The sequence below is a fragment of the Bombus pyrosoma genome, linkage group LG14 (assembly GCF_014825855.1).
Source record: "Bombus pyrosoma isolate SC7728 linkage group LG14, ASM1482585v1, whole genome shotgun sequence".
Taxonomy (NCBI): Eukaryota; Metazoa; Arthropoda; class Insecta; order Hymenoptera; family Apidae; genus Bombus; species Bombus pyrosoma.
In genome coordinates, this window is record NC_057783.1 from 9,842,834 (window position 1) to 9,859,814 (window position 16,981).

Here is a 16,981-nt window from a genome sequence, read left to right on the forward strand (position 1 = left end):
ATTATTATAAACTCAGCTTAGAAAATAATCGTAAATGCTGCTTTATAATCATATAATTGAAATTAAAAGTGTACACATACCTTACTATTATATATAAAATGAGCAAATACCGTTTACTAATACCTTCTACACGTTTCAACAATATATTCTGGACGTTTTGCTTATGACGAAATAACGAATGCGAATGGTTTGTTGAAATAAACGAAGCCTTGTTATAATATGTCGCTATCAACTGTTATCAAGGCGACACGGTAATTACCCGTGACCACCAATAAAATAAAGGGTCCATTGAGGAAGAATGTTGTCTTACATCATCAATTTATTATTATTTTGCCATTATATCCTTTGTATAATAAAAATACTCATGCGAAACATGTGATTTTGGCGTGCCAGTCAAAGTGTTAATACAGCGTGGATGTTTCGGTAAATTCATATTTTCACGAATAAGGAATAGAACCTAAACAGAGACTTTCAAGCTACCTTTGCCAAATATAAATGCGCGTAGGAAAATCACAGGAATATCTATCGGCACTTCGGAAAGTCTTTTTAACACGTTGACTGCCAGACGAATTTTCCATTTTTTGCCCAAGGCGCCGACGTGAACTTTTCATTATGCGATGCATATTGTGTTGAAATATTATTTGCAGCAAATAAAATGAGTTATAAAATCATGCTTGAAGCATTTTTGGTGGTGAGGGCCACCGGTGACCCCCACGGCGTTGTAGACAATTATTAGGATTGTCCTTTTTTCAAACAATCGTGCTATGTACTTTTAATATTTGCTGCGTCGCCGGTCACCGGTGGCCCCCACGGCGCTATAGCCAAATCGTGTGCCGGTCACCGGTGCCCCCGATGGCAGTCAACATGTTAAAGATATTTTTCATCACTGCTATTAGGAAATAAATGGAGTCCACATAACGAGAGTTCTACTGTACTAGTAGTTTCAAAACCTCGTATCTTTACAGATTCCTGAAAGCGATACCAAAGCAAAACATTCGACTTCAAATATACCAAATTGTCAACAAATCATAATTTCCTGATATTCATTCTTGAAGCATATTCAATGCAAATGTTCCCCTTTACTTCGTAAGAGAAATCGTTCGCTCAGCGTTTCAACTATTTTCACGAATCAGCAGCTTTTTGAAAAGTCACCCTGTCATACATCCGCGGAGGTCGTCCTTTTGGAATAGTCCTATTGAGTCGTAAGAGCAACCGAACGTTCTTTGATCCGCCATTGATTTCATAGCAGTCGGTCAAAGGCAAAGGTTTTCCACGAAAAGGAGTACGGCTTTTGGTTATCACGCATCGTTGAATCCTGAAAAAGGGCTGCCGATTTCACCATTTCCACGTAATTTCGAACTGTCAACGAATCTGCACGAATTTCCAACGCAACTTCTTCGTTCCTTATTTTCTATTTTCCTTTTCTTAATTCTTTAAATATATGATTTAAATATTACGATTTAATATATGCGATTAAATTGATTACGACGTTTTAACCGCACCACACGGACATTCAGACTTAGCTTTTTAATATCTTTTTCTTGTTACACATAAAATACACAATATTTTCTCGTTTATCGTTCGACGTAATAATGTAGTGGCAATAACTGTCGATTTTTTAAACGCTCGTTTACCGCTTCAGTTACTATCTTCAATAAAGAGTTTCTCCGTTTACAAATTCTCTTCATACACGCATATGAATTTATAGCATAGCATAGTCGTCACGTATGTATGCGCGTGACTTAAAAAGCCATCAGAATTGAAAATGCTTTGTTTGTAGCGGCTTCAACGCTAGCCATCAGCTAACCTTCGACAGGAAGTTGCTTGATCTTGCTCGAATTAATTTAGTCGCGAAACGTGACGACTTTGATGCATCCGCGAAATAATGCAGCAGTCACGGCTTCACAGGCCGAGGCTACCACGCGCCACGAGTAATTAATGAAGACGAATCGACTTCTAGCTCTCTTCTTTGTTTCGAGGCGAAAAATTCACCCTTCTACAAACTGTGTACGTTTCCTGATGAATCACACTTAATTAAGGTGACTAACGAGCTCGGGATCGCCGCTACTCATACGCCGCTATTGTGTGTCGTTCTTCGTGTGAATCTTTCATTTTTATCTCTTATTAACATAGATACTCGCCCTTTTCTTTTTCACTTTTACCGCATTATTTGTAACAATACAAATTTTTACGACGTAAGGAATTACTTCTGTACTTGTATCCATACAATACATTCCTCGCAGCACGTACATATGTTGTCTTTCGTACGACAGCTTTTACAAAATAAAAGTTAAAATATCTGTTAAAAAATAATGATTTTTCTACTGGTTATATTAAAAGATATAATAATATAAAAGAACATTAATCGAAATAAAATAAAGGAAAGCAATTAAATATACTGTACCAAATACAAATCAGACAACTATTAAACGTTCTTACACAGAGACACAAATATAGAAGGATACCGTAAGTCATAGACAATTTTCTTTCCCATAAGTGGCTCCCTTATCATTTGTTACTCCCTATATATCATTGCCTTCCGTTCTTTTAGTTTCACCCTATCTATGTACTTGCTGCTTATCTCTGTACTTCACTCTCCCTTCCTCTATGCCCCCGACTATTTTTCTCAGCCTCCGCCTCTTTATCTTTCGGCCTTTTTCCACTCGAAAAACGCGAGTAGAGGAGTGGTCAGAGGGTAGAGAGATAATTATCTTCGGCGAATTACCGGTAATTGTATTTGTTAAAGGGGTATTTTAATTCATTTAATTCGGACCATTAACGAGAGAAAAATTAGAGAGCAGGTGAATAGAGAGAATTAGATTTCTTTGGCGGCCAGACAGAGACACGCAACATGCGATTTCGTAAATAAAGCGTTACCGGCTCAACGAATTAAAGGATTTACCCGTTATTTCCCTGCGATTTTGAAAATATTCAATGTCTGTTTCCACTAGAGTGTTTAATAAATTCATTTGTATTAGACCTGTTTAAAAAACGTTAAATGCATAGTTAAATCCATATACTCTTATTTTCCAATGAAGAATTTCTTTATCGGAATATTCTTTAACATCTTCAGATTTGTTTCACGTTTTACCGATAAAATCGTGACGGTCATTTTTCATTGCCGAATTACATTGCGAAAAAAGTTTCGAGACGTTTTATGTAAAACACTGTAGGATCTTTACTACAATTAGTTTATTTACAATAAATGGATTAAACAGATGTTAATTAAACAGGAAACTATGGTTGTTTAACGTGAACTAATCACAATAACGTATTATAATTAAGACAAGTAGATAGTTAATTTGCAACTCTCGTCACCACGGATCCAACGCTCTCTCACGCGGACCACACTCTCTCAACAACGCAGTTCGCACTCCCTGACTTCCCGATTTACACTTTCTGATTTCTAAACTAACACTCTCTGACTTCTCAATTGATACTCACTGTTAATACGTCTTTGTGTCTTAGCATCCCTTTGTCTTTTGTCTTAGCCCTACCATGCACGTGTTCCGCAACCGCTTGTCACGTAAACTTGAGGGCTGAATGATAAAATAAAATAGCTGAGTCGTAACACAACTATCAATTTTGCTTTTATTAAACTTTATTACGAATTCAGCAATCACAATGAAATACACACTGAATTAACACACATAAATCACAATTCACTCCAACAATCTAGTTACACTGATACGTTAAGTACGCGACTGGTCTAAGGGTAGAAACCGACAAAGATATGTTGACTATTCTAAGGGTACGGAATAAGTGAAGTTTTACTGACGATACTGTGTCTGAGGAAAGCTGGGGGTGGGTGTGTCTAAGGACACGGGACCATCGGATTTGTTGATGACAATTTTGGTTAGGAAAGTGAGGGCAGTAAACACCACTTCCGATTGGATAATAAGAAGGTTGGTGGACGAAGAAGGGTTTTAGCCGCCCTTGAGAAAAAGTTGTTAACGGAAAATACAGAACATGAGGAAAACTAACTTTCCCGTGTCAACCCGTAGTAAACGATAAATGTAAAAGGAAACCTGAAACAAAAGATACTTGTTTGGTCTGAAGAACCTTAACTATGAAAATGCCAAAACCCACGGCGGGTCCTTAAGACTATCGAGGATACGCGCCAAGGATGTGCAGACATCTGGCTGCCATCTTGCCCGCGGTGTGTGGCCTGGTCTCTGATGTGGATTGACGTTACACGCTCGTGGTCAGAGTCACGCAGACCTTTTCCGCGAAACTATTCGATTGAAGGACCGACGATACATTTTTGGGCCTGTCGGCACTTCGGGTTTCTCGCGACATTGTTTATAGTTTGCCCGATATCTCTTAGGCCTTTCGTCCACGATACTACAATACAATATCATGTGCTGGACGAAAGAAACAAAGAATTGATCGACATCCGAAGCGGAAACCGATAACGCAATCTCGATAAACCTGGTGCGAACCTTCGCTACCGAAAACTGCTTTTCTTACTCAATCCGTAGAAATGAGTTACGGACTCATTTCGAACGGCAATTATCTCAAGCAAAGTGCATAAATTCATCTGTGCTCCATGCTCTATGAATGCAGCGGACGCCGCGAAAGATAAATATTCAAATATGCATAACAGCCACGAAGTCAAAGAACGTTGTTACCAACTATTTCTGCTACTCGACGAATGCTGTTCCTTCGAATTCTCATCCTTTCGTTGTTCAATGTAGAAACTCTGGATACGAATTAACTGCTTTAGGGAAAAAATAGGAGCGGTAAAAACAGGTGTAGCGATAAAGGACGTGGATCATATGAAAATGAGACGAACTAGAAAAGTCTATGAGTGTCTTGCTAGGCAAAATGTAGTAATGAAACTTTTGTTGCTGATTCTGAAAATTCTCCATCGAAATATTAGTAGACAATACAATTGTAAATTGGATTTGTTGATTATTATACTTGGGAATTATCGCGCTGCAAAAGTCTCTGAAATCTCTGCTAATTTCGCGGACCTTTGCAAGCATAGCTTTGATTTATTATTTAACGGCCACAGTTCGTGATTTATCACTTACTATGGTGTTGGTCGACTCTCTTTTTTCCTGTCTCCTATGGCGCGCCGAAATAAAATTGCCATGTATTTTCGGCGCAGTGCCAAGGCTTGTTTTCGCTACTAATTTCAGCCCGTCATACACCTTACTTGTTGTTGCACATCACGCGCAATACGATTTACGTGACGTGGCCGGCCTCGTGACGAGCTTTCCCAGTGTTCCGTAACAAGCTGCATCCCTTTACCTGGTAATTTCCAGCGAAAATATCGCGTTACTGACTCACGGCTAATACGTTCTAAATAGAGCTTTGATGATTTTAGTTCTTCGAACAATCTGCTTCTGGAAAGAAACGACCGAGATAACGTTAGGAATGAAGATTGTTAAACAAGAACATGATGAGTGCATTTTTGACGAATTTCTTAATTTGATGTTATTTAACGATTAAAGAAATATGGTCCTACGTAATGCAGTTAATTAAGAAGAACAAAATTTTAAGAACAGAAAATTTTGATAACAAGAGAATGACTTCAATTGTATCACGAAATTATGTAGGACCACGGTATATGATATTTCAGAAGTGCAAATGTATACAATCGCAGAAAAAAATATAAATCTTAGTTCTCTAAGAGAAAAAGATAAAGTTTATTAAAAGTTCTCAGGAAATGATGCAAAGGAAGAAACTAGCCGACATTATTGATTTAGCTTTAATCAACGTTTTATTTTATTTCCACGCGCGACTTGCTCGTTAAATTATTCTGCAATTAGCAGAGCTACTAATTAGTATAATTACAGCAACAAATAACGTAAAGTACTGAATTTTATGTTTCGCTATAAACTTGGAATAATTGATATAAGTCATTCAAAATTTCGTAAGCATCGTGTCAAGTTCATAAAGAAAGATTCGATGGAAACTTAAGAATTAATTCGTTTGCCTTGTTATTTGAGTTTTGGTTTCTTGAAAATTGAACGTTAATCGTGTAACTGGATGATGAGATTGACGGGTTTAAGAAAAGTGACGTTGATGAGTTTGTCCTCTGAAAGGTTCAATTGCGGGAGTAATTCCAACGCTATTGTTCAAATCGACTCCCAAAATCTCAGAATCCTGTCCCAAATACGAATCCCTCTTTTCAAATCTACATTCAAGACAATATATCACCTATCGACGACGATTTTTTCTAACCCAGTGAAATCAATCTTCCACGAGCTATTTCATTATCACGACACGTAACTTGAATGTCAGGTCATCTCGTCAGCAACGTAAATTCCCTTTCTCAATGGGACTTAAGACACGGAACGTTAATCGGGCTGGCCGTCAATTGCGTAGGGCGACGGGAGCCCTTTAAACCGTCACGACAGAACAGGAATTAGAGCATCGATTAGACGGTCAATTATGGAATTGCGTCGGGCAGACATCATACGAGTAATTCGACGCTTCCAGCCGGAATACTCGTGCCGAGAATGTGGATCGTTACGGGACCGGGCACCGTTCGAAATATAATTAGTTAACGTCGTGTAATTAAAAGCATTCGGTACGAGACTCACGTAGTTTCGACGCGATTTCACCGGCCTGTCGAAATGATTAAATATTCTATTATCAATGATGGAGGCACAGGTTAGAAGGGTTTTTGGCGTCCATTAGAACAGGCGACCGAATATAATCGGACGCGCTGCCACCAATTGACAAATCCTTGCCGCGCGTTTTAACTCTCTGTGAAATCTATTTTTCTCTGATTTTCCTATAGAATCGCACGTGCTTCACGGTCAAGATTTTATTAGCAAATCTGTGAAATATATCTCGATGGTGATGTTCGAGCCACGTATTGTAGTCGATTTACAAGTATAAAAAAAAAGGTAATATTATTTCACACGAAAAGAAACATACAAATGAATCTTTGAATCGAAAGAAGTTTCATTTAATAACATAAACTGTAAACTGAAAGCAACGTTTAATTTATTATTTCAGTCGACGCGATGAATAATTCCATGTCAACGTTTATTACGTTCATTTATACAAGTGAAATCTACAGTCTAAATATTAGTAAAGCATCGTGCAACCTATAAACGACAACTAACGCGCGTGACGTACGTGTAACACGATGTAATGACTGAAATATAGTTAATTTGTCATTTTATTTCGCGTAATATATCGATTTTATGCTTGCTAATTACAATGCTAAACGTATACCATTTACGCATTGAACATTTTACTTTTAGATACTTGTTCAAGTAACTTTTTTAGATAAACCTATTGAGAAACTCGGTCAAGAATATATCACGAACAAATTTTACTTTGAATTTCAACCGGAAATCTCTTTCGACTCGAATCAGATTGGCCGAGCGAATGCAGAATTTATTGAACTGAAGATTACCATAAACGTTTCTGGAAGATGACTATCGAGGTAATAACGATGAAAAATGATAACAAGCTACTAAATCCTGATAATAATATACAGTGATCCTATATACAATGACCCTGAGATAATATTCTATATAGTGAACAGCGGCAGGAAATTAAATAATATTTCTTTGTAATTGAAACAAGTGACTCTTGTTCCTCCTGTTGCTGGTATCATCTGCGGTACAGTGAAGCCTGCTGCATGCAATTACTATCTAATTGCCTATACGAAATGGACATCTAATCTGGTATACATCATGGTACTCCTATAGCCGATAGCAGTAATTCTCTGGTTTATCCCGTCAACGAACGTCGTTCTAGCTTGCTGTAATTAGCGAGAAATTAATCAAGGATACGATTGTAGTGGAGAATGTGGTGCATTTCCTCGCTTTGATACGCATATTTTATTTTTTTACTTTTTTTTTCGTTTTTCTATGGTAATATGGCAACACTCGTCTGTGGAAAAGTTTTAGCCTTTTTTTCAAACTTTCACGTACGATTATCTTTAATCGATACAATTTCCTAGCTTTTTGCGCAATTGTTTGGTTGGTATCGATCTGTCTGAAACGCCAACTTTGTAATCGATTGGCGACCGCTTCACAAAACCACAGTGAGCACGATGAGCAACGACCACAACGCCTAAGCCGCATGTGGCTTGAATCACTATCCTTAACTTGGGCTGAGAAGTACCACAGCACGCGGCGTATTCTCCAGATTTGACACCGACAGATTATCGCTTATTCCGGTCGATGTATTTAGCTCTCTTTAGTCGGACAACACTTTCGAAATATTGCAGAAATACGAAAGTGTTCCAGTGTGGTTTCTTCGCGACGAAATCTGAAAGTTAACAGAAAATCGTACCAAGTGTTTCGAACATCAATTTGTAATGCATTGAAAGTAATGTAGTTGAAAATGTAAAATTGATAAAGGGGCTTGAAACTTTTGCATGCGTTTAATATTTGAGGGAATAAAAGATAGAACTTGAGATCAGTTTTAGCTACGAGATATTATCATTGAGTATGTTACTCTGCATATTCTGTATATTTTTATCTTGTAAGAATCATTACCGTGAACGTGTCTGAATTATTACACAAACATGGGGCTACCAAATAAGTAAGTGACAAGGAAAAAGAAAAGTTACAATTTGAAGATAAAAGTTTCTTTTATATCGTTAAAGATAGTTCAAAACGGGACGGAAATATCTCAGAAATTAAGCCACCGTGGCTTTATATCCCTGTGAATTTTGTACTCGTTTTAAGTATCTCCACGCTCTTCGAAACTTTGTCCATTTAAGCCAGAAGCAAGCTGTTTATGTTTCATGAGTTTACGACTACCAAGACCATTTGGAAGGAACACACACAGCGTTTTTGTAGGATACTTCCAAGTTTCTTATTCCTCAGTATGACCTATTTAAAGAGAGTGGTCATCTTGTTCTTGCTATAGGAAAATTCTTCGAACAATCAGAAAACAATGACCCTGTTTTTTCAAAGTCAAAACGAAGTCGTAAACGTTCCATCGTAAGAAAATAATCTCGAGAAACTTGCAATCAGAACCTTAAGAGAAGGTACCCTCAAAATCCAAAGACTACTAAACTTAAACTAAACTTAAACTTAACTAAATTTGAAAAAGAAAAATAACAAACTAGTGGACCAAGCGGTCGAATTTTTAGTAATTTTCTTCCTCAAATTTCCTATTTCAAATCGACGTCCTGGAAAATTGACGTGCCATACTATTATTCTCTTCCATCGAACCGTCATCTAAAACGATAGCTTCTGAAAGTTTTGTGAAAGATAAAATTCCGCAAAAATATAAAAGATCTTTTTTCTTCCGTCTCGTTCTTTTTAAAATATACATCGAAATCTCCGTAAGGCCCGATGCGGTTGCTCGTAATTCGAGTAAGTATGCCCAACCTCGGAACAGAAAAAATATAGGATAAGAGGAAAGACCCGAAACCAAGGAGGAAGAGGGTAACAACACGAGAACGTATAAAACCTTCCACTTTTTTTTCTTCTTGTACGGTGCAAACCGTGAAAAAACGAAGTGTTCCGGTTGGAACCGGAAGTGCAGGACAGACACTAATCCAGCCTTCGTTGCTCTTGTTCCAGGAGAGCATCCAGCTGCAATGCAGCACGGAAACACGGCAGCAGGCTGGCCAACATCGAAGACGGTCCTCGTGATGCTCGCCTTCCTTTTGGGTCAATTGAGATAATGTGCGTTCTCGTACGTGCCCGTGCGTGTGTCTCCGAGCTGTCTGGCTGCGTGTATACTTTCTGCGCGTACTTATGTGTGTGTGGATGTGTGAGAGCGCGTATGACAGTGTGCGCGTGGCGACTTAAACGCGAACATGAATGAATATAAACGGGAGCATTAAGTGAAACTCGATGGATTGTTGGACACAATAAGACGTAGCCAACCCTTAGCCTGTTTGTACCTTGATCGGAATTAAATTGCATGCAACCGGAACGATCATCGATGAAGAAGCTTTCTTACGGCCACGTGATGGACGTTTTAAGAGTAAGGTTGACTGATAAGAAAGTTTTACGTTATTTCGGCCTTTTCAGCTTAGTTTTTCGATAATCGTCGATGGTATTTCCTACTTTTAACACGTTTAGATATACACACATATAACGATGAATTTTTGAAATATTTACTGAATGTTTAGTATTGTTTTAAGAAGTAATAAATTATAAAATACAAATTATAGACAACATATACAACAAGATAATTAACGCATACATACATAAGAAACGATGCTCAAAACTATAAAAATAGAAGCGTTACAAATTAATAAATGTACTGAATTATTGTAAGTTAAAGAAAATCGATACAGAAATTATTGTTACGAGCAAATTTTTTTAATAAATCAATTTTGATATACATTTTCTTTTAACTTGAAATAATCGATTAAACTTCATTGACCGTAACAACTCTCGCAAGAACAGTTATGAACGATTGATTTTAATTATGTTTATTTTTTGTCATCGTGTTCGAAATTCCTTTTCAAAACATAACTTCAACCGTCAAATTCTCGAAACTATGCTCGCCAAATTTATCAGTCCAGAAACCATTGCCCGATGAATTAATGAATTAAGTTTTACGAAAAGAAAGCTTCTTCGAGTGCAATTTCTTTTTATTGCTGCTCGTTAAAAAATGTTCAGTTCTCAGTGAAGGAAGAAACATATATCGATGAAGGAACTCTGTCGCGGCCGGTTTCGCGTTGGAAATCGCGACTTTCAATGCATCCATAGGTGAAAACTGTCGAAAACGTCGTCGTAGTATCCCAGGTTCGATATGTGTAATAACTTGCAAATTACTAGCGCGTTCTAGTGTCATCGAAATAAGGAAACCAAAGTATCGAAGTAACATTGTACATGGTATACATTGTAAGCGACGATTCAATGAACAAGAAAGAAAGAAATTGTAACATGTAAGAGCGTGAACGTGTGCTCGAACATGGTAAATTCGATGTGTAAGTTTGCGAATTAGTAGGGACGATTACGTATATTGTAATTGTTACAAGACGAAAGCGATCGTTCCAATAACAAAAGAGTTCGTTCGTTCGTGGCAAAGAAAGTTTTAATGGATATTTTCATAGCTGTGCGAATCTTCGGCGAGATATGAATTTTCTCGAGAAAAATCTCGTATTTTTCAAAGATTTGATTACTTCGTTCGAATTTCTTTTCCTTCCTTTCTGGATTTTTCTGCGTAACAGTCCCTCAAAAATTGCGCTATGTGTTAAATATTTAATTGTTTATATATATTCTATGTTTGCTGCTATTGTTTTTCTTTCTATGGAATTGAAACATTTAATACAATATGTTTTATACATTTTTAGCTAAAACTGGAAAACTAAGACGACAAATACTGCGTATTAGTTAATAAATTAATATATTTCAACGTGGAATAAGGTAAAAGGGAAAGAATGTCATGTGAACAGTGAACACGTGTGTTTCATTCGCTTTTGTTCAGATGTGGAGCTTTCAGCTTCCACAAAGAAGACGCCGGCATTATTTTGTAACACAGGCCAATATTGACAAGGGATTCTCTCTCACGGATGCCTCTAGTTTCAACGAAAAGAAATTCTGATATTACAACGTTGCAGGATAGCACACGTTTTCGGAAGGAAACTCGCGAATCCCGGAGCATATCGAGTTTTACGCTTCGTTGTGTGTTTCTTGAATGAGACGTGCATTATCCGGTTCCAAATGCATGATGGAGAAATGCGAATTCTTGTCGAAATCCGAGGGAAACTTGAAGGGAATGCGAGACGAGTTTAGCAACTGCAACCTACAATCATGACGATCCTGTTATTCTTATTTTACTTTGTCGAAATATTTTATGAATAGAGAGGGGGAATTTGAGAGAGTACGAGACAAAAATGAAGATAGCACTTAAAGAATTCGTGACAAAAACGACCTTTCAAATTCGCCAACATTTTAGATAACAATGTATTTTATACATTTATGAAATTAATCGACATATAAAATATAGCGTTTCTCACATAAAATTATAACTGACAAGTAACTTCAATATTATTCGATACACTTTCGCCGCGACTATTTAGTTTCATTGCTTTCAATTTTCGAGAATTATCATTTTCAAAATTCAGAGATTTTCAAGACGCGAATATCGTAATTACCCTCGTTGCTTAATAGTACAGTTTCGATGTTTTCATTGTAAATGTCATTAAAGTCATTATGTATAACAAAGTTCTTCTTCGCCAATTAGTTGACAACTGATAATATGACAATGTTTACTGGTTGATATTAGCCCGCCAAACTCAAACATTTGTAGAGATCGAACTTTTCGTATCTTAATCGTATCTGGAAAAAATATTTAACGTATGATGATTATTTTAATTTTTCGTGATAAATGGAAGAAACGTAGAGAACACCGTGCGACAAGAAAGTTGAAGAATGAAAGGAAGCTGTTTTACGGCGAACATGCGTATCAACAATGTGGATTGTGAATTTTATTGCGGAAGCCTTTGGAAACATTCGACCGTGCTCCTGCAAGCAAATCCGCGCGAACTGTCTTTGTGTTACAAAGAGTTTGTTTGATTGTTCTGTGGTGAAATAACTCGATCTCGGTCTAAAAGCAGAAGAAAGGACGGTTCTTAAAGAGAAGAAAACAATGAGGGTATTAACGCCTGAATTGAAGTCCACAGGATTCTTTAAAGTTCAGCACGGTTTTCTTTTCCTGATTTTCTCTTTTTCAAATTTTTATTCGGTGAAAGATCTTTGAAATATTAATACGGATTTATTCGTATAATTGGCAATTACGTTGTACGCCGAATTTAGTTTCATAATGCTATTATGTCAGAATAATTAGGTCGTTTCATAAGCTTATAAAAAGATTGATAAAATATCGTGGAAAATATCTCGGAGAAGTATAAAAATTCTTCGTTATTCGATATACGAACGAACGAATTCATCCTATCGATTGTCAAAATAGTCTTCCGATCGTCAATTACCAAAGACTATTTGACAATCGCATCTAGAAACCAAATGATCGTGAAAATCACTCAAACTCAACGCATATTTAATCTAAAGACGTTTTATAATAATTTATCAATCGTCATCTGTGTTATCTTATCGTTAGATCAGCTCGACGGCTTGTATCTTAAGTAACCAACGCTATTCGCTGTGTCTCACCATCGATATTTTTACAAACTATTTCAGAAGCTCAAACAACTAATCACCAGAACCACAACATTTAATATAAAACAGAAACAAGCAGGATGCAAATAAAAATCACGTACCAGCGATTTATAATTTTTAAAATAAAACCCATATATAAAATGTCTAAGTTCCACATACAAGCAAGCCACAAGTGCGTAATCGCATAGTACTTGTACGATGATAAATATTAATAAAATAGATCGTTAGACGCGATCTCCACTCGATTAACGAAACAATGTTTTTGTAACGTGTAATTTTATGGAAAAGAGAGAGAGAGAGAGAGAGAGAGGAAAAAACTGCGTATGTTGCATAACACGTATGACACGCGCATGAGTTTGTACAGGAGAACGAAGACACAGAAACGACGCGTGACGATGGAAAAATTACTCTGGATTCGCGTGATAAATTAAAATAGCGGAGAGACGAGACCTCTGGAGGCTTAAAGAGCCGTAAAAGAGGCCAAACGAATCTTTCTCGTCCGCGTACCAATTATTCTTTTCTATCGTCGAGTTGTTCATTTCCCTGTTGAATCCAGAAGGATTTTCATATCTTCAGGCTGCGTCATTCTCAAATGGCTCTCGATCTCGTTCGATTCCACGTGAGTGCTTTCGTTCGAATAAATTGCGAATCGATCGAGAACGAGTACCTGGTCGAATAAGAAATTTTGTATGTTCGTTTGACGAAATATAGCGTGTTTCAATGAACGAGAATCGTAACGATTACGATGGATCTTGCTGTATCTCGTTGCGTCATTTCTTTTTCATTTGCTAAAATTATATTCTAAATTAATTATTTTGTACTTAATTTTGACTTTATTTTATTTACTCACCCTTTTAATTTGCATTTATTTCAACGTTTCAACCAGTTTGAAAACCATGTTGGTCCCATTTTCGCTTTTTTTACAAAACTATTCCAGGATCATATACATGCAATTAGAAACATGAGATGTTACTTTTTACTGGCAATATATCGCGTAATTTTCAACGCAGTGCAATCAAAAAGCATGTCGCCTTTTGGGACAATTCGCATTTTCATCCATCCGAATACAACATTCGATCCATGCCTAATCGTCTCGTTAATTTTCGTCTCATACTAAGTATACAAATAAAACAGAGAGCGAATGTGATAGGATGAAAGGAAACAGAGAGAGTCTGTAAGAAGAATGTTAATTAGACGAGGAACGTATTAAAATTTCCGAACAAGAGAAGAAACTAAAAAGGCCAGACGTCGTCGTAGAAAATACGATGTCCACCGAATTATTCCCCTCCACTCCCATCTACACCCCATCCCTTGACGAAATACTTTCTACTACAGAGTAAGCGTTAATATAAATGGAAATAGAAAGTGAAAAACAGAAGAAATGGGTGAAACAAAGAGGATTCACTTCCCTGGACTGCCACTTCCGAACAAGTTCTCGGTGAAGCGAGACAGAGTAAAATTTGTCGTCGTCGCGAATTTTATACTGTGTGCAAATATTCGTCTGTTCCTCGTCACGATTTTAACGATTCACCGATTTTTTAATAGTTGTTCAATGCGTGGACACCCTGAGCAACGTGGAGATCGTTACGTTATCGTTATGTTCGTTTGTAGTTTATATTCCGAGCCATTGTGCTTTTACAATTTCTTTTCAATGGATGTTGTTTATTGGTTCCGTCGAATTTTTTGAATTTGGTAGTTGCATGGAATATTATCGGCCGAGTTTCCTAACGAGTTTATTTTGCATGTTTTGCTAAAGCGTAGAATGGCAAAGTACAATGTTTAACAGACATGGGCATTGTTTCGATAAAATGTTTGGAAAATTATCGTATTCTATAATATGTCCAAAGTTAATCCACAAATGGCCTGTAAATTCAAAAGAACATCTTAATGAGAAAAGACTGAGAAAATATATAGAATAACAGAAAATTTCGTTAAAAGCTTAATATTATCTGTGTTCAGTAGATTACAAGTAGTTGTTATTCCTGGAAAAAGCAAACCAAATATTAATTATAACACAGACATCAATTAATACCGCTATACGAGTAATTCCATCTCGATAAAGTGTTACTATTATGCGGCTCTCGTCCTAAATAATTCAATTAACATTTGTCTGTGTACATTACTGCGAGTGTCTACTATTACTAGCATTACCATGTGTAACGGACAGTTACATATATTTCAATACATTTAATAATATATAAAAAATATTTCTCCGTTTATTTCTGTTATATACCAATCGTACGAATACTTTTATATATTTATTGATTTCTTTACTTATTTACTTACGAGGTTATTTTAACCTAGCCCAATTAACAATAAAGTCGTACGAATACCTTTGTCTCTTGTCGTACGCTTTAAAAGATTTGTTTCCAACATGAAAAAGGAGTTCACATCTTTTTTCTCTGTCGAAGTTTCCCCAAACGGAACGACACGTAATTAATCACTTTTTTGTATTAAGCACGGCCCTCGTTGCTAGAGTTCAGGGTCGTAATGCTCTAACGACGACCTCGAAGCGTGGTCGAATATTCGTCGAAGGGAAAAATGATGGCAGTTCAGGGCTACGAGAACGATCAGAGGAAAGAACGAAATAAGACGTAAGAAAAAATCTCTGTGTATGTGTATACCATATGAACTTGTATAATTTCTTACGTGAAGCTAAACGCTGGTAAAAAAAAAGAAAAAGAAAAAGACAGAAATAACGAATAAAACTGTGTTCCCTTTCCACGACCTCTCAGCATGTATTGTTTTCACACGATTCTCGACGCATTCTTGTACATAATGTTTTACTCTTGTAAATAAATTATCCATATGATCCGGACGAGTCGGTTGATTTCATCCTGTCGATAATAATTACGGTAGAACCTGAAGCATCCGAATCGATACGAAGGCACGACGTGGGAATTTTTGGACAGTTTTTTTTTTGGACGCATCTTTTCTTATAATTTCAAAACATTTTTCGTATAATAGAGATATAGATCGTGGCAGATTTATAGAAAACATGAAAGAAACAAAAATGTTCAACGATACGAGTGGCTCAGAGATTACATTGTCAGAAAAATGTGCGCGAATACGATATGATATCTTGCAAAAATTAAACGTTACGGTGTATAATGCATTTCAACGCTTTACGTGTGTCAGGGCAAAACATATGAAAGTTACGTGTCAACGTATTAAAATGAGAGAAGCGATTGTTCCATTACACGAAAATTCCATTATTCAGACGTTTCTGTCCCTCTAGTAATTCAGACATGGAAGGTTCTATTATGCGAATCTTTCTAACACAACACAAAGTGAGTAAATTTCAATTCGAAAGGTTTGTTTCCCAAAGCGGCATTTCGACTTTAAAGGTATCTCAGAAAGAGAGAGAGAAAGAGAGAGAGAGGGAGAGAGAGAACTGATTGTGATTCGGAAGTAATGGGAATTGGAGCGAAGGCGTAGGCCAGAGGAAGATCGATAGGTCTGACCTCGATGCGCTTGAACTTTTCTTACCTTTCAGGATATTTAAGGATGCTCGACTTCGAATCGCGAAGCTTTCCTTGGCACACGATCGCGAACTAACAACGATCGACCGATTAATTTTATCGTTCGCGTAAATCAGCCCGACTCGAAACCAACGAAAAATAACGGTGATAGCGAGGTTAATTAGACGAGCTCGAATTACTCGTGAGTTATATCGCTTGCACGAACGAGGATGCAGAAGTAAAAATTAACGCAACGCAGTCGCGAAGCCGCTTGCAATTAATTCATCGAAACAGGTCATCCTTCGTTACATGATTCTTTTTGTGTTCGTTAAATTGGAAAGATGCTGCCAGTTTAAGTGGTAATTTAAATAAGTATTTGAAGAACACATTTTCTAATAAAATATCGAGACCAGTAGGTTCGAATTCTTACCACTTTGCTTACCTACGTTAAGG

At 36.9% G+C, this 16,981-nt stretch overlaps 1 protein-coding gene across 5 annotated transcripts in view; it reads left to right on the plus strand.

Annotated features, from left to right (window-relative positions):
- LOC122574958 (zwei Ig domain protein zig-8-like) overlaps positions 1 to 16,053 on the plus strand; it is a 433,576-nt gene extending 417,523 nt beyond the window's left edge. For all 5 annotated transcript variants that reach the window (XM_043743242.1, XM_043743243.1, XM_043743239.1 and 2 more), the window contains one exon: positions 9,513 to 16,053. In XM_043743242.1, the coding sequence (XP_043599177.1) occupies positions 9,513 to 9,616 (104 nt within the window). In that variant the 3' untranslated portion in view covers positions 9,617 to 16,053. The remainder of the gene's footprint in view (positions 1 to 9,512) is intronic.
- The last annotated feature ends 928 nt before the right edge of the window (positions 16,054 to 16,981 follow it).